Genomic DNA, 25,449 nt, shown 5'->3' on the forward strand with positions numbered 1-25,449 from the left:
TATACCTATACAGGTTTCTTTCGTCATTGAAGCTTTTCACGCACGACAGGACAAGAAAGTCAGTACCCATGTGCTTCATGCCTACTTCTCGTCCTAGTCTTGTGTGCTAAAAGCTTCAATCATGTCATATTAACATGCCCAAGCAGCCACGTCAGTCAGCATTTTTTGTTGCTTCGGCTACTCTTGGGTGGATGACAAACTTTCCCTTTCACAATTCTTCCTCTACCTTGTGGGCTTCCACAGAACTAATTTCCAAGTGCTCTGTTCTGCAGTGCAGGGCCTTAAAATCAAATATGTTCTGCAGAAATCATCTAGCTAAACGAAGTCTTATCACAAGGACCATTGCTCTCCGCCTGACATAGCAGAACAGTACAGAGGTTTCCTTAGTAAGCAGACCTCGCAGTTGAAAAATTTGTCCCTCTCTAGAAATCGGAACTTCGGTCCCGCACCCTGGTCAAATGCGTACAAAGTAAAGCAGAACTGTGTGCAAAATTATTGCAAGACCAGTACAAAATTTTGCATTTATTTCACTTTTCAGTTCACAGCATACAGCTTGTAGAGCAATCCATAAGACCACTGATCTCATGTATGTCACTTTGTAACATAAATCTACAGTTGTGCATTTTGAAGAGTTCCTGCAACAAGTGTTGAGAATGCTAAAGTGCATGTCATCTGCTAGATAATGCTGACAAATGTCTATCGAACATCATTACTATATTACTTTTCCTTCCCTGCGTTTTTTTTTACAATTGCCAGTATTTCATAAAGCATTTTCAAGATATTGCATATAGCCCACTTAGGTACTAGACTAGATAGCAACAAACCGACAGATTTCGCATATTGCCATACCGGCCAGTTAATTTTTTTGAAGTGCGCTCCCGCATTCTTTTCTGGCCATTGTTTTGCAATACCTTGTGAAGGCTCGATCACAGACAACAAGGCGCCCCATTCATAAGCTCTGAAATAATAGAAGTGAGGTGATACCAAGTGCTTTCCTCTCCAGAACTGCATGTCACGATTGGCGTGCGTTTATATTGAGTAATGCCGCTCGGTGTTACAAAGGCCGTCTTCTCGCGGTCCATGTCTGCAGCCATCGGCCAGCATCCAAGTGAGGGACAGTGGAAGAAAAATACTTTGCGCTGTGAAGGTAGTCAAGGATGTCATTGATGCGTGGGATAGGGTAAACATCTTTTTACTATGTTGTTCAAGTGCCGGTAATCCACACAGAAGCACCAGGCTCTGTCCTTTTTAACTAGGGCTACAGGTGATGCCCACAGGCTGGAATATGGCTTAATGATTCCTTGAGGAAGCATCTTTTCTGCTTCTGTTTCAATCACTTGAGGCTCATCCAAGGCCAGACGGTATGGTCTCCGGTGAATTGAATTGGCATCCCAAATGTCAATGATATGCTTCTCGATGGAAGTCGGACCTAAAGGGCAACCATTCAGGTCAAACATTTCGCTGAACGAGGCAAGGAACCGACATAACTGGTCGGCGTGCTGAGGCGGACGATTAGTACAGATCATATTTGGGAAGTTTGGTAAGACAGTTGGTGAACAAGACGAAAAATTACTGCGAGACGACGACATTCCGATAGTCAAGGTCGATAGGTGGTAGTGAAGGCGAACGACCCTGGTGTGTAAATAGCCTAGGGGCAGACGTCTGGGAGCTAACCAGCAATGCAATGTCCATCTCTCTGCAGACAATGCGAACAATGCTCTCGGATGTGGTCAGCTGAGGTGCGGAATGGTCTTCACACAATGATGTAGCGGCTATATTTGGAAGACGGGTATACAGATGCACAATTCGACAGCTTTTAGCTTCTTTGAAACACTGGCATTCACTTTATGTCGTCGCTGCTGGTAAGTTCTTGTATGCGAGAAGGTTAAATGTGTCGTCTGTTATGCCCTTCAGTACATGGTTCATCTTTTCTTTGGCATTCGCTCGTCCACCTTGCAGCAAAGGGCAAGAAGATCCTGAATATACAAGGAGCAAAAAACAGGGAAATGTATTTAGAGGTTATATACAAGTGAATGGCAGAGCAGGCAAGTCCATAACATCATCTTTAACTGCAAGCTTGCACTCTCCTTCAACCTTGCACTCTCCTTCCGTTCAGCATTGTAACAACATAGTTCCTTGGTCTTCTAATGGCTTTTGCAGCTTGATGCATTCTGATGCTTTTTCCTGCTATAATTAGGTCTTGAGGCATCTTTTGATACGCCATTTTTGGTGGTCACAAGAGTATATTCTAGTCTTTACGACGTTGCAGATGGTCCACTCAGTTAAACCCAATGTATAACTTGAACCTCAAAGTAAAGCATGTGACCTCACAATGTGCTAGCTGAATACTTGAGACATAGGAACAACTTCGCTGTATCTTGAAATGCCCAATGAACTACCACGTAAAAAAAATGCCAGTTGAATATTTAAATATCACATTCCCAACTGTCTGAATAATCTGACTAGAGTGTGATGACTAGCTTGATTTCATGCACTGGTCTCCCGGCCATATATATTTCTCTTACGTGCAGTCCTGTATTATTTTTAGACTGTCATTTCACAATCGCTTCTGAAAACTAAATCACATACAGCAACGAAAAGTGCCACATGCATAAACACTTAATTTCAGGAGAAAGGTGACAGTCGGCACATTTTTTTTCTAAAACTGCATGTCACCATTCTTCAGTCATCGAATGGCTTGAGCAGCTTGATGCATTCCAATGCTTCTGCTGCTGCATTTGACTGTTGCAGCATCCTTCTTGATTGTCTCATTTCGGTGGTTGCAGAATATGTGCATCCTCATCTTCAGAAAACAATTCACTAGTTTGCGGGGTACATCATGGCATGTCGGTATTGCATTTACTGTGTTCTTCAGAATTTCATCTGTGAGATGCTGCAGCTGAATCCTGCCATCTAAAAAGCTCTGCTCATGCATCTTAAATGAGGCCTCGCAATACTTCAGCAAACCTTGTGCTGCTTTTGATGCCGATTCAAGCGGAATTTTTTCGGGCAAATACGACTTTAGCCGCAGCCACTTGTTTTCTGCGGCATCAAGAGCTTCACCTGTGATAGCATCTGCACATATTTGACATGTGCTGCAGTTTTTTTTTACATTTCTTACAGCATAGCCGCACACATAGAGGAAGGCGTCATCTAACTCCATGTTTTCCACTGTCTGTGGTGCTGGGTGATATATAATACCAGAACAAGGCTGCTGTATTTTGTCAGGAAATCCAATTAGTTCCTCTGCGTCTGAACGTTCATAGTTCCCTCTGGGGTTCCACCGAAGAAACTGAGCAAGAGAGGCAGTGCGCAGTGCAGACTTGAATTCGCGAGGAGATGGAATGGGGTTCTTCATTCTTATTGTTGAGAAGAAGTTTTCCAATGCATCCTGCCCTAGCCTGGAAAGCAGCACAAAGTGGAACCCCTCTTTCACTACAAGGTGTTCCTGCAGTTCCATGGCTGCCATTGTGGTCAGGATGGTTCCTGTCTGCACTGGCTTCCATCCATGGCTGCCTCCTTCAATTTTCATTGCTTCAATGAGGCCAATTATTTCTTGAAGAAAGGCATCGCCTCTCGCACCAAGATGTCTCTCAGCCTGTTTCCGGGTTCTGGATGTTATTAGTGTAAACCAAGTGTGCATCTTGTCAAAGAACCATGCAGTTGTTTGAGCGTCCCTCTCAAGATTGCCCTTTTCGACGTGGCAGTACAAAGCAGCAGCGGTGTCATGATGTATTAGCGAATATGCAGGGCCTACCTTCATTTTTTCATAATGCCCTGGGCTCAGACAGGTTTTGGTTAATTTGGGGGCCAGGCGGAACTCATTGTCTTCCTCCAATTCAAGTAGTTGCTCGACATGGTCTGTGGAGACCACTGCCGTTGGTAGTTTATTCCTTTCCACAATATCTTCTGGAAGGTGAATTTTGTGTCCTCTCGTGAAATGCCCTCTCAAGTTCTTCAACACATGTGGCGCGTCGGCAATAAAATATAGCCGCCTGTTACTATCACATGGGTGTGGAGCATGGCACTTTCGAGCTTTTTTTGTGACAGTGATGCCAAATAGCCTCCAGAGTGCCTGATTGCATGGCCCCATGTCAGTCACAACAGCATGTATTATAACGCCAGCATTTTCACAGGCACTTATAATTGTACTGACTTTTTCCTTTACTACGTCAGCTCGGAAAGAATGACCAGTAAACTCATAAGCTGCCGTCTGTTTCCACCGAGTAGAAATTCCTCCTAACATAAAGACGAGGGCATGCGTGGCATAGCAAGATTCCGGAATTATGTTGCTGGTCAAGGGTATTGTTGGCTTTCCCAGCAGGGTCCCAGTAGATGAGTCGAAGTCCAGACCCTTGCTAATCTGCATTTCATCTAACATCAGAACTGCGTGACGCTCCTTGAGTGACAGCTGGGCCATCTGTACAATAGAACAGCGAAAGGTGCTAGAGGTATAGTGAGTCTATATGAATAGAGTGAGTGATAGGAAGAGAGTGAATAACTAGGAACAGTACACACCTTAATTTTCAGCAAATCTATCACTTCAAACAGCAGTCCAGGAGCAAACTTGAACCCTTGTAATTTTCTCTGTAGAGTTCGTTCTGATGGTAGAGGCATACCCAGTTCACGGGCCACGTTGTATCCTTGAGAGCGGCATGACAGCTTTAGTTTCAGTGCCTTTACAACAGTTTCCGTGCTCCATGCTGTACCCCGCATTGTACCTTTCTGCAGGCAAAGTGCCTGGTCGCTGCCTAGGTAGCCTGCAATACCTGTATGTGCAATGCATCACAATGAAATTCACAAGAATTGCTTGGTGCACAAGTTTGAACATGGTATAACTGTGATGGAATTGGTGAAATGGCACAGAAAAAGAATTTCGACCCCATCAAAATCGGTCGCTGAGCCGGGATTTGTTTGCGGGACCTCATGCTTAACAGCGCAACACCATAGCTACTAAGCTACCATGGGGGGGTTGTGCTACTACTTCTGTCCATTTTTCCCTTTTACCTGTTCCACCATAGTCATCCCAATCAAGGTTCAATTCACAAAGGGGTGTCACAGGAATAGCACTGTATACCTGCTTTGAGATTCCTGTTTTCGGTTTCCAATGCACTGACTCTCCGCTGTGATGCAGAGAGCCTCCTTTTCAGGTTCAATATATCAGCTGCTGCCTCTGTTTCAGCATTTGTTTCTGAAAATAATCCTGCATATGATCCATTGCAGTCCACATTCTCAGTCACATACACAAATGAAGTACCACTCTGCACGCATGAACTTCACATTCCATGTTTTTATCTATCCTCACCTGCTCGTGACTTTAACAATGATTGACCTTGGCCTATGCTTGTGGTGCTGGACTCTGAAAGTTGTAAATGCCAAATACATACTTGCAGCGGTATTCAAAAGCAGACTCGAGCCCTATAGTTGCGCAGGGCTATTCATCTACACTAACCTCTTGTGATCCCACCAGGAACAATTGACTGTGAATCCATTGGATTTAGGTCACAAGGTTCCTGCTTGCGCTTTAGCAGTGACTGGCCAGTACCAATTTTAAGTCCTGGAAGTTTGAATGGCTGTTGCATACTGACCAAACGCACATGTCATGCCCAGTAGTCTAGTATGATAACTTGTCAGATTTAACTTACCACGTTTGCCTAAAGTGCTAGCAGGTGGTTGTGCGTTCTGCTTTGGACTTTGCACACAATTTACTTGCTGCTGTCGTAGTACTGATTGGCCAGGTAGTATTTCTGGAAGAATTGCCTCTAAAAGTTGGATAGGCACTTATGCAATATATATCTGCAGCATAACTTAAGCAAAACATAGCACATATAGCAGCCTTGTTAGCACTTACCAGTTTTTCCCAGAGCACGAGTTGCTGGCTGCCTATTTAGCTTCATGTTGGGTGCATGAACTGCCCAGTGTTCTTTCAGGAGTGACTGCCCAGGTTGTATGTGATGAAAACTGGCCACTGAATATCACAAATACAAACACATTTGCACTACCTGTCATGAACTTGTAGAGCACATCGATGTGTCAATGACACTACACTTTATACTCACTGGCAGTGTGCATGCTGCAAGTCACTGGCTGCCCATCCTGCTGCAGGTTCGATGCCTGGTGTCGTTTCAACAGCGATTGCCCAGGATTTGCACAGACAAGGTCAAATCCTGAAGGTTATAAATGAGAATAAGCATTCAATTGTATAATACACATTGAAGATATGCCTGCAATTAAGTCATAAAGCACATCCAATAGCAATAATATGAGCAGACTTGTACCATTTTTGCTCACACTTCTGCCTGGTAGCTGTGGCACCTGCCCGAGGCTCAATCTAGATGCACACACTTTTGGCTTCAGTAGAGATTGCCCTGGCTTTGTTGCACTGGAAACTGAATTGGAAACAAAACACCTGCTCATAAGCTCGCGGGTGTACAAAGCACATCAATGAACAAATGCACTTCACTAGATTAAAAATGCATCAATAAGAGTGGCTGCACAAAAAGGCCAGTATTGTGATGTGTTCCTAGTTTCCCTCGTCAGTGCAGCATCTCAATACCTCTTGTATTCAAAGGGTATTCAGATTAAGGATCAGGAAGTACAGGACGAGGTTTCTTGCACAAGGATGGACAACTGGGCTTATTATTTATGGTATAGAAGTCTACACATTCAGACTGGCATGCAACAAGCGCATGTGTCAGCCTCCATGTGAACCTTTTTGTGCTTCACTGCCAAAAATATATGTTTACTGAATTCAGTTCAAAGAATTGGGTAAGTTCCTATATTACACATTGCTGAAGCACATCAATGGCATTTTGCCATGTAACACAAAAATGTTATCGGCCTGGAGAGTTCCTAAATTAATATGCATTGGAGGAGCATACATACCTTGCATTGTGGCCAAAGAAGTTAGTGGCTCACGACTGCACAATCCTTTGAAGCACTGTGATGTAACTTTAATGTGTGCATTATTTTGAGAGCCATCTGCAATTTGAGCGTGTTACATGGATTAGTAGTAAAATTTGAAGCTCGTAAATGATTTCCACCTATAGGCAGCTGCGTTACAACTTGCTTTGATAACATACCTTGCGGCGGCATGTTTTCTTTTTCAGATGAGGCATGGTCAATGCCTTGCTTTGCACCTGCATTTGAGTGCAATTAATTTTGATGATTATTTACATCAAAAAGAGTATGAGATACTACATGTGTATGCAGTTGAGTGAATGCATCTGTACACTGATGGCTTCTTACCTTGCTCTTGAGCCATGTGGCAGAAGACTGAGGGGGTGGCAGTGCATTTAGCATCACAGTTGTGCATTGTCAGTGGGTAAAACTGATTCTCAGTGAAGTGGGCCTGCGAGTTTCAATAGTACCAATAATCATCAGTGCACACACACATATTTATAGCTAGCCCGTACAACAATGTTTGCAAATTTTCTTCTGCGCAAAAAACACCCGGACGTAGAAGAAGACACACGGTGCCTGTGTGTGTCTTCGTTCTTCTATGTCCATGTTTTTTCCACACAAAAAAATAATCTGCAAACATGTTACAACAACAAGCCCAAATGTCTACACTGAGGTACAACAATGTCCTTATATCTGCAAAACCATGTGTACGCAATGCTGCTGCTATCTTGCTGTCCCTGTAACATATGGTAAACAAATGTATGGTCTGAACCAGTAAACACACGCAAAGTTATTTGATTATGAGACATCCGAAGTGTTTACTGCACTCGACTGTGAACATAAATGTGGGAGGTCATCATCATCATCAGCCTATTTTTTATGACCACTGTAGGACGAAGGCCTCTCCCTGCGATCTCCAATTGCCCCTGTCTTGCACTAGTTTATTCCAATTTGCGCCTCAGATGTCATGAGGGAGGTTGTGGCCGAATACTGCACTACCTCTTTCATGACCTAGCGTGGCAGGCAGCATTTATTTTTAATAGCGGTGTAAATGAGAGCCATGTATAACACATTAATGTGTTGAACTTTAGATGTACTATTAGGTGCAATTTACATAACTGCGATTATTATTATTTATTACTTTTATTCCAAATATGAAATATTTATTTTTCAATATACCCTTATTTCAAGCATGAATAAACTGCTCCCAAACTCAAGGCGCTTTGCATAACTTCTTCAGGAAATATGGCACATGTTCTGCTTGTGCAACAAACATGATGGTGCAGAATAGAATTTAGTACATCGCCATGAATGTCACTTTGGGTATTAATATTGCTTAGTGATGAATGGTGCTGCTAAGGCCCATCCATCCCTGAACGACAATGTAAATGTGGTCGCGTTTACTGCACACAAAATAAATGCCTAGTAAAAGTTACACTATGGTGACACTCTATAGTTTCGGTTATAGCACCGGCAACAAAGCGACTGATTTTGGGAAGCAGGATATACACCCTCGCCTAAGCATGTTACATGAGCAGCGAAATACACATACCTCGCAAAGCGTAGTGGAATTCGCCGTCGCGGGAATCTCCTCAATTTGCTCCGGACAGGTGATACATTCCAGGTCGTTATCGCCGAGAGGCGCCGGGGCGGGTGATTTCCAACATACCGGACACATGCAGCAGCCGATGATGCAGCCGCAGCCCATGGCTCTCCGCACTTTGTCAGCGAAAGAGGACGACAGGCAAAGCGTGCGGGCGCAGCGTACGCAAACAAGCGCGTAGATGCACACGAATGACGCTTGGTGGAATGGCTAGTGCGAGCAACTCAGATTTGCACCGGTTGCTAAGCGCGGGCGTCTCACCATCGTCTGCAATCGGAGCGGAAATTATCGCAGCGCAGGAAGCGAAAACGCCGGAACCGGAAATCTTAAAACCGGAAATGCCGGAAGCGGAAATGCCGGAAGCGGAAATGCCGGAAGCGGAAATGCCGGAACCGGAAATGCCGGAACCGGATTTGGTGTGAGGGGAGCACAACAAAGGTTGTCGCTACTTAAGAAAGCGGCGGTGGCGCGTAGATGCAGGGGCTTTAGGGCGATCCAGCAGACTTTTCTTGATTCGTAGCATAGCGTCTTGCGTTGAGAGACCCGACCTATAGCCAATCATATTGTAGGGGAAGTACTCCTTTTCTGCTATGTATTCCGATAGTCGGTTCAGGATGACGTGTTCAGCTAGCTTTCCGAGGCAGGATGTTATTGATATCGGCCTCAGATAAGGTAGCCCCAGCGGCTTGCCTGGTTTTGGGATGAGGACTGTGTTGGCATGCTTCCACTCTGCAGGTAGGTTGCCGGTTTTCCAGGCTTCGTTGATTTGTTGCGTTAGGAACATGATCGAGTTGTCCTCTAAATTTCGGAGAGCCCGATTTGTGATACCGTCGGGGCCTGCTGCACAGTTACTGTTGAGTTCGTGAATTATGAAACATACTTCGCTTTCTGTGAAGTCTGTATCTAGCTCTGAGTTTGGGGCACCGTCATAGTTCTTCATTTGTGAGGTACTGGGTTGCCCCTGTTTAAGTGGTAAGTACCGTTTGGCATGGTCTTCTACAAGTGATTCGGCAGTGCTGCTTTGCTTCTTGCGATGTAGTACTAATTTGCTTAGCCTGATCCATTGCATAGTATTGGACTTTGTTCCATTTTCGTCGAGGAGGTGTTATGAGCCTCCACCCACTACCTCTGCATATTTGCCCGTTGAGGGAGTTACAAACTTTGTCCCATTGTTGTCAGGAGAGAACCACGCAGTATTCTTCAATGGTTTTGTTGAGTTTGGCAAGTTTCCTTCGTAGTCTTCTGTTGAAACATTGACCCTTCCACCTGGCTAGTACGGAATGTTTGGCTTTGAAAAGATTCGCTAGCCTACTGTCCATTCTCTCTACCTTCACGTCCACGGTAACTGTTTGTTCCGAGGCTACAATGTCTGGTTTGAGCTGTTCGGTCCAGCTCGTTATCGTGTGCTTTGTGTTTGCTCCTGATGAGTTGGATGGCTGTGTCTGTATTGCATGAAATTTGTCCCAATCGATTAGTTTGTACTCTTTGCTTCTTTCCCGGGAGCTCTGCATCAATTCGGAGTATATAGTGGTCACTGCCAAGGTCTATGCCCGAGTTGTGCCAGGCACATTTCCCTAGGCCCCGGACAAAAATGAGGTCCGGTGTGGTGTCCCGACATGTGGAAGTGCTACATCTAGTTGGAGTTTCCGGGTCTATGATCAGCGTGAAGTCGAGATCGGAGGCTGTCCTGTGAAGACGATCTCCATTGATAGAGGAACACGCGTAGCCATGGCCATGCCTGGTGTGGGGTGTTAAAATCTCCACCTACAATCGGCTAACTATCTTTGGCAATGTGCACAATCTTGCCCAGAATGCCTCTGAATCTTTGCCTTGTATCCTTAGGGCTGCTGTACAGATTTGTGAGGAAGATGCTTCGCTTGTTCCCTACGTGGTCGTTCGGTATGTGTCATGGATCTCCTCCGAAGAACCCTCTGACCAAAAGAATGGAGTAGGCAACAGGTGTACCTACACTGACGCACATTTAATACAACCTACACGACACAAACACTAGCACACAAACCTAACAAAACTAACACAAGATACAAAGGCTATCAGTACACACAACCCGGTAACACTGCTACTAGCGTTCTACTGTTAGTGGTTGGCGTTTGTGCTCACATTTGGTTTGGTGCGGATGTGGCGTGGTATGGGTCCCGTAGCCGGCGCCGAAGTGGCATTCGACGTTCTAGAGCTGGCGTCGCTGGCGGCGTCGTTGGCTGCGTCGTACACGCTCCCGGTCCAAACGCCCGTGGAGGTGTTGCCGAGGATGTTGGCGTTGGGGCACCACCCGGATGAGTGGCAACAGCGCTGGAGACACCCCTGGCCGCAGCAGGTGGTAGCGTCCTCCGTGGACTCCCCGGAACAGGCTCTGGACTCCCCGGAACAGGCTCAGGAACAGCAGGAAATCTGCGGTGCGAATCCGTAGAATGCGAGCTCACCGGACCAGTAGCCTGCGTCGCTCTCTTCCGGCCGAACCGTCCCTGACCCGCCAAGCCTCCGCTGCTTTGTTCTTCCCCCTTTGCCTCACCTTTCCTCGCCCTTTTATAGCTTTGACATTAGTCACGATTGCTTTATTGGCCTACAGCTCCTTGAGTATTGTAAGTGGACCTCTAACGGTTCTCTCATACAACATCTTGAAGGGCGAGAAATCAAGACTCATTAGCTGCACTTTGCGGTAAGCGAACGAAAGAGCTGGGAGATATCTATCCCAATCCTGAGGTCTTTCCTGGCACATTTTCTTAATCATACTTTTGAGGGTACCATTGAACCGCTTTACAAGCCCATTACACATGGTATGGTAAGGCATTGTCAGTAACTGCCTCACTGACAAAAGGCGATTAACCTTCTTCATCACCTCCGACATGAAGTTCGAGCCCCGGTCACTCAAAATTTCCCTCGGGAACCCATAACGCGAGAGCAAATCCACACGACCCTCCGCCACTTGGATACTGTCAATAAATAGTTTTCAGTGGAATGGCGTCAGGATAACAAGTGGTCATATCAACCAGAGTAAGCACATATCTATTGCCTCTGCCGGATACTGGAGAGATTGGCCCCACAATGTCAACGGCCACTCTTTGAAATGGCAGGTCGATGGCTGGCATCTTGCCCAGAGATATGGGACCAGCTCTACCCATCGGAACTGTGCGCTGGCGCACATCACATGAGCGAACAAAGCGTTTCACATCACTCTGGACACCTGGCCAGAACTCCTCGGTGATTCTAGACACCGTCTTTTGGACACCCTGGTGTCCAGCCATAATGTCGTCATGTCCTAAGCGTAACACTGTCTCTCTCATATCTTTCGGTAACACCAGCTGTTGGACCCGCCTTCCTGAGCTAAATATATGCATTCCCTGTGCAGAAGACCACTTACCAATAGATATTTGAATGACGTACGGCTCCTCTTCCTTTCCACTTTTTCCCTGATTCTTTCGAAGCAGGTTTTCAAGCTCGGGTCTTCTCTTTTCCTAGTTGCAATTTAACCCGGTGTTATGCTCAGAGACATTGTAACAGGAGTAGAGAGCGGACGCTGCGTTGCTCTGGCTGTCGCTTGAGCTCTTGTCTCCACTGCTGATGAGAAACTGACTGCCCCATCACCCGCCTGAGCTGTCGTGGGCCTTTCCTCCTTTGGGTGTTCTTCAACGTCGAGCATCCTCCACTTGGGATCGGGGCCCTTGACACTTCTTGCACCCGTAATGTTTCCCAAGATGAGATCGTAGATGGGTTGCTCTACGCATTTTGCCACTACCTGTCCGGTATAATATGGCGTGGACACTAGAATCCCGGCTTCAGGAAGGTGCCTTACTGTGCTATCTACAAGAGTGACGGCCAACGTTTCCCCTGTAAGATCCTCGTTCTTCACCAGGCTTCTCCAAACCAAAACTGTGTTGGCTCCGCTGTCTCTAAGCACCAATACAGGACGGTCCCCTATTTGCCCAACCACCACCGGCATTGCTGCTTTTGGCTTGGGAGCTCCACTCACCACCTCATTTCCCAGCAGCATTTGTTCCCCTTTCAGCTGTGGAACTTCAGGTGGCATGTCAAGTTCTGCCCGAGAGTCGACAACGAATGCAGCTGGGTCTTTCGTTCTATACCGGCACTCATCCACAGTGTGTCCTCTCCTCTTACAACCCTGACACACAGCCTGTGTCTCTTAAGCAACGTTACTGGTCCGACAGTCCACTGCATGGTGTCCCACCTTGCCGCAGAGAAAACACCTTACTGGCGCCTTAGATGCACTGCCATATGCTCTTGGTTTTGTCGCATCTGTCTCTAGGACCTTCTGTGTCTCCTCCCTCCCCTTACTCATATTTCTCAGCCCCTGAGCCTCGAGGAATTGGTCTGCAGTGTCGGCAAACTCTTCTAATGAACACAACTTCCTTTCTTTCAAGCGCTGGCTTTGAGCTGAAACATGCTAAATATTGCTCTGTGACCAGCTTGTCACACACCCCTTCAAACCTGTTTTCTGTGTTGGACATATCGATCCACCTATCGAAATAGTTGGTCAGCCTGCAGGAAAATTGCTTAGCGGTTTCAGAATCCTCGGGCTTCGCAGTGCGAAATCTCTCCCGAAAACCTTCTGCCGTAGGCCTGAATCTTTGGAGGAGTGCCTTCTTAACTTTCTCGTAGTCCATGGACTCAACAGCCGGCATCCTTCCAAACACATTCAGCGCCTCCCCGACTAAGCACATACTCAATACCATGGCCCATTCACTATCCTCCCAGCCTTGCCCCAAAGCTATCCATTTGAATCGTTGCAGATATGCGTCCAAATAATCTCTTTTGTCATCAAAAGGAGCCATCAACTTTCTTAGACAAACTCTGGCCGGTCTAGGAGATTCGGTACCCGCTAAGGAACGCTGATCATTGTCCATGATCCCCTCATAGCCTCCTGCGATATGCGCCTGTTTTCACAAAAGAAACTCCTTCTCCCGTTCTATCCTTCTTTTCTCCTGTTCTTCTGCCTCACGAGCTCTTCTAGCCTCCCTCTTTTCTACTTCGCGAGCATCTGCATGTGCTTGCGCCCTTTCCTCTCTCTGCCTTTTTGCCTCTTCTTTCTCCTCGTCGCAGAGACGCATCGCCTCTTCCTTGCTTAACCCTAGCTTGAGCGCAAGTTCTAGCATTTTTGCCAAATCCATACTTTCTGCCGTCGAGAGATCGGAAAGATCCGAGACAACGCGAAAAGAAACAAGGAAATTAATCCTTGCAGGCTCGCCACTTATCTTTGTCACGGATCTCCTCCGGAGAACCCTCTTACTGAAAGAATGGACTAGGTGACAGGTGTACCCACACAGATGCGCATTTAATACAACCTACGTGACACAAACACCAGCACACAAACCTAACAAAACTAACAAAATACAAAGGCTATCAGTACACACAACCCGGTAACACTGCTACTAGCGTTCTACTATTAGTGGTTGGCGTTCGTGCTCCCGTTTGGTTCGGTGCGGATGGGGCGTGCTATAGGTCCCATAGCAGGCGTCGAAGTGGCGTTCGACGTTCTAGAGCTGGCGTCGTTGGCTGTGTCGTACACGTTCCCGGTCCAAACGCCTGTGGAGGTGTTGCCAACGATGTTGGCATTGGGGCACCACCCGGATGAGTGGCAACAGAGCTGGAGACACCCCTGGCCGTAGCAGGTGGTAGCGTCCTCCGTGAACTCCCCGGAACGGGCTCAGGAACGGCAGGAAATCTGCAGTGCGTAGCCGTAGAATGCGAGCTCACTAGGGCAGTAGCCGACATCGCTCTCTTCCGGCCGAACCATCCCTGACCCGCCGAGCCTCCGCTGCTTTGTTCTTCCCCCCTTTGCCTCGCCCTTCCTCACCCTTTTATAGCCTTGACGTTAGTTCATGTCATCCTTCTCTTCGTCTTCTTCTTCTCTTCTCCTCCACTCATTGCTTTCCACTTCACCGGATACTTCTTCTTCATTTCTCCACCAATCATCTCTTGCCACCGAACTGAGTACTTTTTCTTTATCTTCTTTAGTCTTCGGTTAATCCACGTCATCCTTAACGCCATCCTCGTCGTCTTCTTGAAACCTTTCTTCGTTTATAATTTTATTTTAGCCTCCCTCTTATATGTGACACACACACACAGCAGAACAACAAGAACTTCCTGAATGCATGCAATAATACGACAGGAAAATGCTTATTTCACTTGGATTACACACACTTCATCTATATTTCTACAGTTCCGCACGTCGCTCTCTTCCGCGCAAGTGTTCACTAAGTGCCTAGTCCTCCCATATCTTAACTGCCTCGGAAGCACCGCTGGCTTTATCCAAGCATGCCTTCAACTATTCAATTCAATTTCAATTCAATTTATTTCCTAGAAGCATCTGGACGCCCTTCCTGGCTAAAAGCTCAGCTTGACAAAAGGCGCAGGAAGCTGTTACAAGGTATAGCGGACAAGACACATAAAAAACAGGTATAATCGCAAACAATGGAATCAAACAAAATTTCAGTTTAAGAAATCAGTTTTACAAGATACGCCAAAGATCAGCAAATTCAGTATTGAAAGAAAGAAACAAAGTTGAGAACAGGTAACGAAAAGACACAATGTTGCAGTTCATTCTCAAATAACAATTTCAAGTGCACTGTACGCTATCAGTAGGCATGAAAACACGAAATAAAAAACAATATGACTTACAACACGATACATACATAAGCAATCGCAAACACTCTGTACATAAACAATACACACTAGGCCAGAAACACGGTATCAAACTGAAAGGTCACTCACAATATGCTGGATCTTTTATTTAGTTACAATTGCGCAACATATGTTCGAAGCTGCCTTCTACTATATCCAGCAATATTTTGGTGCTTATTAAGTGTTGGGGGAACATTCTGAGCCAGTGACTGAAATTTGTAATTAGTACGAAAATGTGGTATCGCCCACATATCAGTGCAGCGGGTTTTAACAGTCGACGTGTAACGTTGTACCGATGCTAGAGAGGAAAGGCAATTAACGATTTTAGTTCATAAAAAATTAAACAGCTGCAATAACCGAAATTCATACATTTTATCCACGCCAAGTAAATTATGCTCTACAAATGCTTCTTTCATGGTATCTGTGCGTTCAAGATTTGAAATTCACCGTCGTGGTTGCTTAGTGGCTATGGTGTTGGGCTGCTGAGCACGAGGTCGAGGGATCGAATCCCGGCCACTGCAGCCACATTTCAATGGGGGCGAAAGGCGAAAACACCCGTGTACTTAGATTTAGGTGCACGTTAAAGAACCCCAGGTGGTCGAAATTTCCGGAGTCCCCCACTAGGCGTGCCTCATAATCAGAAAGTGGTTTTGGCACGTAAAACCCCATAATTTAAGATTTGAAATTTGTCGTATAATTCTTTTCTGTATGGTAACAAAACAACGTTTTCTTCGTGTGACGATTGCTTCGAAAAACTCGTGCTCCCCTGTGGGCCAAGCGCACATTGAGCCACCACTACGATAGGAACTGCGAGACCAGCCCTGCACGCTCGCCCCTTTGGAGGCATCGAGAATTGAGCCGGGACCTCGGTTGGAAGATGCATGGGGTCCTCGTCTGCTTTTATCAACACTGCAGTTGTTGCCACGGGGACAGTGACATCAGCACTTAACTTCAGCATGGCTGTCGCTTGTGTCTCGCGACTGGGAGCATAACCCTCGCTTGCTTCAGTTATGAATTGAGGATCTTTGAGCGGGGCTTCATTTAGCTCTACTCCCCGAGAGCTCACCGTGATCCCATCACTTCTCTGGCCACCACGCGCCTCACAAAGACGCTCCATAACGTCACCATCAGCAAAAGCCACGTCACCCGCGGTCTTCCATTCTTTTGGGACATCTGGCACTTTCACCAGACTGACGTCGGCCATTGCCAGAACCTGATCGACCACCGATGAGCCCACAGACGCTGAAGCTGCCGGCTGCTGCTTTTCTGCAACTTCAGTGCATGCTTACATCGCAACCGCAGCGCCGCTGCACTCCCTGTCAACACAGCCATCAGCCCCACATTTGGAGACACTTGATCCACCTGGTTCTCCCTCCACGGTCTCCTGACTGGATTTCTGTTCATCAGGTGGGCCACTTTGTGACACTTCAGGATTAACCCCCTCACCCTCTGTCGCCAACTCATCTGAAACCAACCGTCGCTGCTGTGCCTCCGCAAGTGAAGCTGAAACGGTGGTCTGTGCGGCCCTGTCGCATTTCCCAGAAAGGCACGCCACTGGTTTCTCGCGGAACACATCGGACACACACTTCTCGTTTTCCCTCACAGCTGGTTGTTCCTTAGTCAATTCGCTGTTCCTGCTTTCTATCACCTAGGCGACCATCGCCTCCGCTGCCGCGCCTTCCCTTTCAGCCTCTGGTGTACCGCGTCTGGGTTCTAGACACCGCACAGCTCCTGTGTCCGATGAAACTCCTTCGGGTTCTGGCTGTGCACCGTCTGCCTCTTGCTCTTTCACTGGTCCATGGAGAACGCCCTCGATTTTAAGCAATTGCCATGCTTCCTCTGACAGGAGGCAATTGGTCTGTGCTATGAGCTTGTCAGTTAAAGCACACAGCACTGGAACCGACTCCTTGGCGTCTGCGAAAACGCCATAATCGCGGGACATTGTCAGCGGAACCACCGCGAGGTTCGCCTTCACCTTTCCTCCGAAGGCAGAGGCTAGGTTGATCGTTTGGTGTGACCTCACTGCCTCTGGTGGGACGACGCTCTTGCACAACACTGTAATCTCCGCTCCCATGTCCAGAACTGCATCAGACATGAGAACGAGGTCGCTGTGTACACCTACTGGCTCTGCTATTGAAACGTGCGCCGACAAGCTGTCGCTCTCCGCACTGGGATTGTTCTATGTTTGCTGCCCCTGGCCTAGGGGGCAATTCCACTTCATATGCCCACTAGAACCGCACGAGAAGCAGCCTCTAAACTTGGGTTTTGTTTCCGTGACTCAACCTTTCCCACTGCCGCGACTACTTTGCGGTACGCCTGGCTTAACACTTGGGCCTTGCGACTCTGCCGTCTTTTGTTTCAGATGCCTTCCTGCGCATCTTGCCTTGCGCCTCCTTGAATGTCCTCAGTAGCGCGGCTAGGTCTGGTGCTTTTAGCCACGTTTTTCCTTCCTGCAGCATGACGTACCGGAGGGCATCGTCTGACAGGTTTTTCTTCAGTTGGTCTGCAACCAATAGTTCAACCAGCTCCTCATACATTGACACGTCTCTCGAGTCAAGGTAAAAGTGCAGGTAGCTTTGAAGGCGAGTTGCATAAGGTCTGCATCCATACACTTTCCTGACCCCAAGAACCTTTTCAGGTATTCCCCTGCGGGAAGTTTGAACTCCTCAAGTACCGTTTCCTTGATTTTCGAATACTCCTTGTGTTCCACCGGGCTAAGTCTTGTGGACGAAAACGGAACCTTCTCCACCACCAATGGAAAAGTAATCTGTCCCCAAAACCCCCTCAGCACTTCATACACCTTCAGGGCGGTCTCAACTGACCCAAACCACACCGGAGCTTCAGCCTCTGACGGAAATTTGGGAAGCACTCCAGCAAGACGGTTAGAATAGCGTCTCAGCTCACTGCAGTCATCCTGCACACTGAATGCGTGCCCGCTCTCCTGTGAACTCCCGCTCCTAAGTCTCGCAAGCTCCACCTCCAACTCAAGCACTCGGTGCTGATCCGTAAGGCTTCTGAGGTCCATTTCCCTCTGGCTCTCTGATGCGACAGACCCAGCTGAGAGTTGTCCTCGACATTCTCGGCTCCCAATTCACTCATCATGGGCCGATTTCTCCTATCAGGGTTCAAGTGAGCAAACCTCATATTCATACGTTATGGTACGACTAGGCAGCGGTACCCCCGAGGTGTAAGAAAGAGAGGACCCACCACTTACTGAGATGCTGCTGGTCACCGCTGCCATGCCTTGCCACCCCGCTGGTCGCCGCTGCCACGCCTACCCGTTGCAGACTCGCCACCATCGGTCGCACGCAAAGTTTCAACGTCGTCACGGGACTTCGCTTGAAGTGTAGATGGCCAGGAACCGTTGATGCCCTTGAATCAATGGCTTGCTCCGCCTCAGCTGCGGGTCCGAGTTGCTGCTTGCAGTCTTCGGCGAAACTTCCCCGCTGTCTGCGACGCATCAGTCGGAATGCAGAGCGTTCCTTGTCGTCAACTGTTTTGATCCTGTTCAGAGTGCACCACAAACTTTCCACCTTCCTACACTCGTAGCACAGAGTGCTCCGAGCTGACGTAATGAGCTTACTTGGTAGAGAAACCTTTTTTTAGCTGCCGTCATCGTCGCTTCTCCTCTTGCATCAGAGATGGGACACCATAGACGTTTCCACTTGGATAATAGACTTTATGTGCACAATATTTACATCGACAGCTATTTACAGTGGGTCTGACGTATCAACTCGACATAGCCGATAGTGCATAACACCGTTCGTACGTCAAGACCCTTCGGTTACACTGGGACTGGCACCTTAACTCGGCAGAGCCGAAAGTGCAGAGCACCTTTCCTGCGCCCGGAACCCCCGTGAGAGGTCGGGTGCCAGGTTTTAACCCTTCAGGCGCTCCTCCCGAATATTCTCACGGCAAATCACAACACCCCAGTGACTTCATTGGGTCAACTGGGCTGTCTCTCATTGGACACTGTCTCTCTTTCACCCTCTCCCTGCCCCTTTGTCCCCCAGGCATGCCTATTAATGCCCTAATGACGCTTTGCCCATGGTCCGTCCCAGGCAGGGCGCGTCCGTCCGTGTTTCGGGCCAAAGAGCCCCCAACGTCACACCCCTTCCCACGTTTCCAGACCGCACGTGCGACAGGCTAAGATGTCCCGAGGTGGTGACGCAGGCTCTCTACAATCAATGAGCGCCTCCTGACTCGCTAACCAAGCACCCAGCTGGTTTTGCTCTCGGCGAAGCCCGAAAACGGCGATCTTCCACCATTCTGGGGTGAAATTAATTCTCGGCCCCCAGGCCGTTTATCAACATCCTTTACTAAGCAGGTATCTCCTTGTATCTTTAAAGGCACACAAACGGTCGTGATCTTCACAGCTGGAATTACAATCTTCATTGATGGTGCTTCTATAGCTTATAACATGTGTCGCATTGTCACTAGAGTACTTCAAGGGCTTGCACTTCAAGGCCTTAACAATAACAAAAGCTTCCGATTGGCTCTTGCAAATTATGTTCACAATAATTGCACGTGTATTGTCAACAAATTGCACTACAGAACTATTAGTCCTTTTTCTTCCAGAATACTCTTTCCCTGTGAAAGCAACATTTCCTTTAAGCATTTGGGGATTCTGCACACTGTTGGGAAGCTCACTTACACCTTTAGGCAGCCACCTTGGTACAGAGAGCGGAACGCCCCTTCCAAACATACGGATATTTCCCATCACTTTGAGAGTTTTCTGGGTTTCCTTGGCGTCCAGTGAGTTGCAGTAAGCAAGAACTCTTGGTTCAGCAGCTGGGGCCAATAGAAGCTCAACAGTTTCCTCCATTTGCAGCACACGGCAGATTTGGTGTGGGATCCCATTCGCTGACTTCACTGCCTTTTTTAGGCAACCGTTACCTGCTTCAAATGGAGACATAGAGTGTGCCCAGAGAGGACCCCACTGGTGCACATTGTTCCCAATATGAGTTGGTTCATGTTAAAGCTCATGGAACTCTAGTAAGAGTTTTTCACAGACAGTAAGCTGTCATGATGTGATTTCTCTCTGAAGCCTCAACCAGGCAGGCCCAATGTTGTACAGATGAGCAATCAGCTGTGCCCTCTAAAACTGGCAAGCTATAATACAGGAGCCAATTTTCCCATTCCTTCGCTTTCCAGCATTTTCGTACTCTTGTTGGCCTTGGCATTCTTTTCACTTTTGCTGAGGGAGTGATCGCCATTATTCTTGAGTCAGCGACACCTCACTGTGGTCTTATATAAAACTTGCAGTTAGTATCATCCAACCGCAGTTCCATGGACTGGCTTGCAACCCCAAGCAATATGAAATGCATATAGTCGGGAACGAACCTCGACACTATACTGTATAAATGTCCTCCAACCTGGCCGGTGGTGACACAGTTCTGACACCATTTACGGATCTACCTCCAGCAACAGCTTCTTGCATATCCTGCATCATTTGTAGCTCAGTTCTTTCCTGTACTGTTTGTTGTACTGGGTACTTTGTGGAATGTAAAACTCTTTTGCTCTTTTGAAGGCACCAACTGCACCCGTGATAGGCATTAAACTGCATTACACCCTGCATTCATGCTCTGGCGACTGAATCTACAGCGTAACAAATGCTGAAGGCCTTGAAAATTTCTGTACCGCCATGGTGCTCAAGATTGAATCCTTTCTCAGAAAGGTCATTTTCAGCACCAACAAATGCATACTGAAAGAGCACTATGTCAGGCTTGTTTTTACCAAACCACAAAGCAGCTGAAGTCACTTTTTACATTCTTTGTGTGATTGGTAGTTCATTGACAAGCAACTGAATCGGCCAAATTGCAGTACCACTTGATTTAAAAAGGGGTGTGCCATCTGTATTTAACACAAAACTAATTCTATGCCCAGCATTTGCTGTTGAGGCCACGAATGCACGTTACTGGTCTCCATCACAAATATCTGAAAAACGCATTTCGTTCAAGAGGCTCTGTCAGGTTTAAGAAGTCGCATCCCTTCAGAACTTTTCGGAGTTGTGAAGGTATGTCAAAAAGCACGAAGAAAGATACATTGTTGACCGATGAAACACATGTTGCGGTTTCATTGCGAGCACTGAAAGGGTGAACTTGGATCAACGTTACCTTTGTAGAACCAACATTCTAGACAAAAGAAGTGGAAATTGATTGGTGTGCCAGGTTCTTCAGTTATTTTCTTAAGCATGTGCTGAGAATGGGCAAGAACTGGTCTTTCGAAATACAAGTTAATAATTTCCACCAAATCCATGAGTGCTGAAAATGTCAAGCTGTGCTGGACAGCAAATTTTAACACGATGAGCAGAATATCACCTTTTGAGACTGCAACATTCTCTTGAACAATTTCACCAAGTAGTTCACTTAGCACACCGCAGGCGTAATCCAAAAAACAGGGAACTCATAGCTCTGAGACTTCCTCTTGTGCATATGGCTGGCTCAAGTCCTCATTTTGTCCATATTCTTCGTGTTGTGCATCTGCCAAATCTGGCTGGCTGAAGTCCTCTTTTTTTTTCAGAGGCTTTCTCTTGTGCATCTTGGTTATGCCCTACCTGTAAATATATTGTTGTTAACATGCACTAATATTAAGTAAATCTCAAGCTTATTTAAATATGAGTGAGCAGTATGATAATTTGATTTGTTCAGTGCCTTAGAGAAAATTTAAAATGCAGAACTGGTTGTCTGTTTGCTTATCGGCAACTAATATAGTAAATTTAGTAAGAAATACATCAAATAGGAAAGCCATTCACACTAAGAAGTATCGCAGGAATGCATTTGACCAATTATAGATAGAATGGAGTGGGAACATCGTGTAGGCTTTCCAAATCGACATTTCCTGGAAGGTCACATTTGGGTACTATAATGCTGTGAATCCAAGATTTATGACATACGCTGCACAATCTTCCCGGGATTCCATGCAATGGGCACCGAATGGTGCAGTCGACGCCTCGGCGCTACAGTCTCAGTGCGTCATTATGCTGTCATCCAGGTTAAGATTGCAGGAAACGCTGCCCAGCTGGGATTTCTGCAGACGGCACGCCACATTTGGTGGTTACATATCGGCACTCGATCATTCGAAGCTGAAGTGCTGCTTATAATCCCTGAATCAATTGAGAAAGTAGAAAGTGGGCAGGAGATAGCAGTGATGTTTGAAGTTGGCTTCAAACATCGTAGTAAGTTTCAGTGCCAGCGACGACGACGGCATTGCAAATAGTGATACCAAGTCGTTCAGAAAAGGCACGCAGGTGATGAGATTCTCAAGAAGCCATGGCAGGGCATGCTTTCCCGCCTCCCAAACCAGTCTTAGGATCAAAGGCGAGAAATCTTAAACACCAAGTGGCATTGGCTAGAGACGAGAGAGCCACATGGAAAGTGACTTTTTTGTAAGTTTGACCGAACCGACAAGACTAAGAGAGAAATAACTCTTTGCGTCTATGTGACTATGTGGCATTGTTTCTGGTTATTCTACTGGCCTGTTATTTTGGTTCTGCACATGTCATGTGCTATGTGTACTTTTTGGGATGTGTGCAAATGAAGTATGGCATGACCTGTCTCGCAAAACTACTGTTCTCTTGTTTCATTTTGACAAGACATCTGATGTGTCGTTAACTTTTTAATAGGTTTAGTGTCTGTGTCAGCTACACTACTGCCTACAACCTGAACGGTGGTAAAACAACTGAAACGTGCGGAACAAGCCATGTGGGCATCTTTCATCTCGACGTGCTTGTTGCGCACCGATGCCACTTGAGTAATCGCTGTCGATGGCGCACACAAAGCGGGATCTTCCACACAAGTAGAATAAGCATGCAGCTGGCACTCCTAACTACCACAGAGCTCAGAGAGCAGAGAGAACCACTGGGGCCACATTAGCAATTGCGCTTGACAGTGACGAAGGGCCTCGAAGCTCCTTGTGCAGTGCACTTTCCTGGAACCACCGCAGGCATTCTCCTCATGCATGCTGCAAGCAGGCGGGTGTGAACAGATTCACACCTTGAAGTTGCACCGATTGGTTTAACGGGTGACCTCCCCTAATGAGCTACAAACGACCCTGTTCCACATGTGACTTCCATACCAGTGCTCTGGCATGTACGTGTCGTGTACGGGGCATGTACGACATGTGGCATGTGGAATACGGATATTTCGGGCATAGGCATGGGCAATAACTTGTGAACAGGGTGGATGCGCTGCCACCATTACTTTTTATGCTTGCACCATTGCATGATGGGCAGGCGTGCAGTTTCTTGAAGCTGCTTGAAAAACAGTTAGTTTTGATTCGAATCGGAGGCGTCTCAGAGAACTTTTTCTTCATTGTACAGTCTATTCACAGGATCGACATTTAGCTAGGGGACAGTTACCCTGTGTGCCTTACTATAATAGGTTTCATAATGTGCTGGGCCACCGTGCTGTTTCTTAGAGCCACTTGAAAGGCAGTCAGTTTCGATTCGGTTCTGACGGATCTTTGGGAATGTTTTCTTCTTCATACAGTACAGACACGAACTTGACGTTTGGCTAGGGAACAGTTACCCTGTGCACATCACTAATAGGTTTAGTCGTAGGCCCATGTTTGCTTTTCGCACATAACCTTTGGCTCCTGGGAATTAAGTCGCTTCACACACGAGTTTGAGGACCAGTAGCATAATTCTGACATTTTCCAGCGTCTACGTGCTGTGCTTGCATTCTGCCTGCCAGAATTTTACTACACGAACTGCATGTGCATGCTGTTTCTTTTAACTTCTAATAAATATAGGTAGCATGACCCTCGCCCCTTTGTTGTATGTTGCATATTTTGGGTGAGGCTTCTACACTGTGAACTGTGTAAAAAAAGTGTTCTTAGATGGTTAATTGATCGACTGACCAATCACACAATAAAGTTCGAACAAGCTTAATGATTGGTGAGCTGATTGTCCAGTGACAAGACAAACCAACAATAATTCATCAGCAAGCATTTGGGGAAAGCATTTGGTCTAAAAAAACATGGCTCAAGTGTTCTGACTGTCGTTGTAGACCTGACTTTGGGTGGTAAGCACCATCGTCTCTGCCTAGATACGGTTTCTCTAAGTTGTCTAAACCAATGTTGTAAGCGTTTGTGACTGATGTAACATTGCAACGAGACAACCTTGTAATGAAGTTTTGTAAAATATTTGTAAATATATGTTTTCTTCGTCCATATATCAGCTTCTGTATCCTTCAAGCCGGACCTAATCCTAATCCATAGCCCAATTTGGCAAATGTGGCTTGAACCTATACGCTTAGCACTTCCATTTTAAACTGTTTTAGATAATTGGAGATTGCACTTAGAGCTGCCATGTGCTGTTATCGCACCTATGCATGTGTATGTGTACATAGTGTTGTTTTCACTGCGCAGAATCATGGTGACTGCTCACACTTTTCAGAGAGTTGTTTGTGTATTCTATCCTGAACATATCTGCATTTCATTTTGTCCTGTATTTTAATATGCGTGGCATTGATAATGATTTATGATGTGCAGTATAAATTCTAGTCAGTGCAGATGGTGTGCCCTCTGCTCTTGATACGGTGCTTCTAAAGCTATGTACTAATTGTTCCTCTGTTACTGTGCTCTGATAAAGTCTGGTCGACCAGCTGAAAACGTTAAGTAAATCTGTCTTATTTCCAAAAATTTTGTTGTCTAATTCTTGTGCACACGCACGCACACACACACACATATACCGTAAAATTATGAGCAAGCGCCCCCACCCGTGCCAGAGCGCCCCCCGCCGCCTTTCACTGCTAATTGCAAATTTTCTGCACCAGCAATGTTTTGTTACTGTTGTTGCCTCTTTACCCTCTCCTCGCAATAATTTCACACAAAGAAAACATGCTGATAGTGGCGGTGGCGCCAGCTGCAATGCGAGCATGACCGAGCCGTGGTTCGCTGTCTTCATTCGGTAGCCACGCACTGCAGCTGAGCTTGTGTCAAAACTCTCATTAGTGCTAAATGTTTGACCATGGACTTCAAGCGGAATGCTGCGAACTTTTGGGGGGACCGACTCGGAGGATTCTCTCGACAGGACAGCACTAACAAATTTTTGGTTTAATAAAGTTCGTGTTAAATAAAGTTTAAAATCAATAACCTCTGCGTTTCTTTTTCTGGCGGGAAAATTTTGTCGTCGCCATCTTGAATTTTGGTGCCGTTCCGGCTGATGGTGGGAAATACATTGTGTGGGCAGATGACACATTTGTGCAATGCAAAGGTGAGTTAGAATGAGAGGAAAATCGTATACTGAGGGGAAGCCTTGGGAGGGAGGGAAGGAGAAATTACGTATT

General features: G+C 46.6%; 1 protein-coding gene across 2 annotated transcripts; it reads right to left on the bottom strand.

Annotated features, from left to right (window-relative positions):
- Positions 1–410: 410 nt before the first annotated feature.
- LOC142592801 (uncharacterized) lies at positions 411–8,896 on the bottom strand. 2 transcript variants are annotated; one of them, XM_075704479.1, is made up of 13 exons: positions 8,456–8,896; positions 7,249–7,351; positions 7,083–7,139; positions 6,886–6,981; positions 6,279–6,389; positions 6,060–6,167; positions 5,852–5,968; positions 5,646–5,747; positions 5,453–5,557; positions 5,306–5,359; positions 5,078–5,191; positions 4,519–4,769; positions 411–4,420 (listed from the first exon to the last, which is right to left on the bottom strand). In XM_075704479.1, exons 1-13 carry the CDS (start codon positions 8,609–8,611, stop codon positions 2,687–2,689), a joined length of 3,108 nt encoding a protein of 1,035 aa, XP_075560594.1. In that variant the 5' UTR covers positions 8,612–8,896; the 3' UTR covers positions 411–2,686. The 2 variants fall into 2 exon arrangements, with proteins under 2 accessions (XP_075560594.1, XP_075560593.1); XM_075704478.1 differs by having other exon boundaries at positions 5,646–5,762.
- Positions 8,897–25,449: the final 16,553 nt, after the last annotated feature.

Source organism: Dermacentor variabilis, chromosome 9, assembly GCF_050947875.1.
Source record: "Dermacentor variabilis isolate Ectoservices chromosome 9, ASM5094787v1, whole genome shotgun sequence".
NCBI classification, from domain to species: Eukaryota; Metazoa; Arthropoda; class Arachnida; order Ixodida; family Ixodidae; genus Dermacentor; species Dermacentor variabilis.

Excerpts from the sequence above, each read along its gene's own strand:
- LOC142592801 (XM_075704478.1), bottom strand. The coding sequence starts at position 8,611 with ATGGGCTGCGGCTGCATCATCGGCTGCTGCATGTGTCCGGTATGTTGG. Across the intron at positions 7,352-8,455 it reads ATTCCACTACGCTTTGCGAG|GCCCACTTCACTGAGAATCA; the intron begins GTATGTGTATTT and ends TGAAACTCGCAG. Across the intron at positions 5,969-6,059 it reads TTGCAGCATGCACACTGCCA|TGGCCAGTTTTCATCACATA; the intron begins GTGAGTATAAAG and ends TGTGATATTCAG.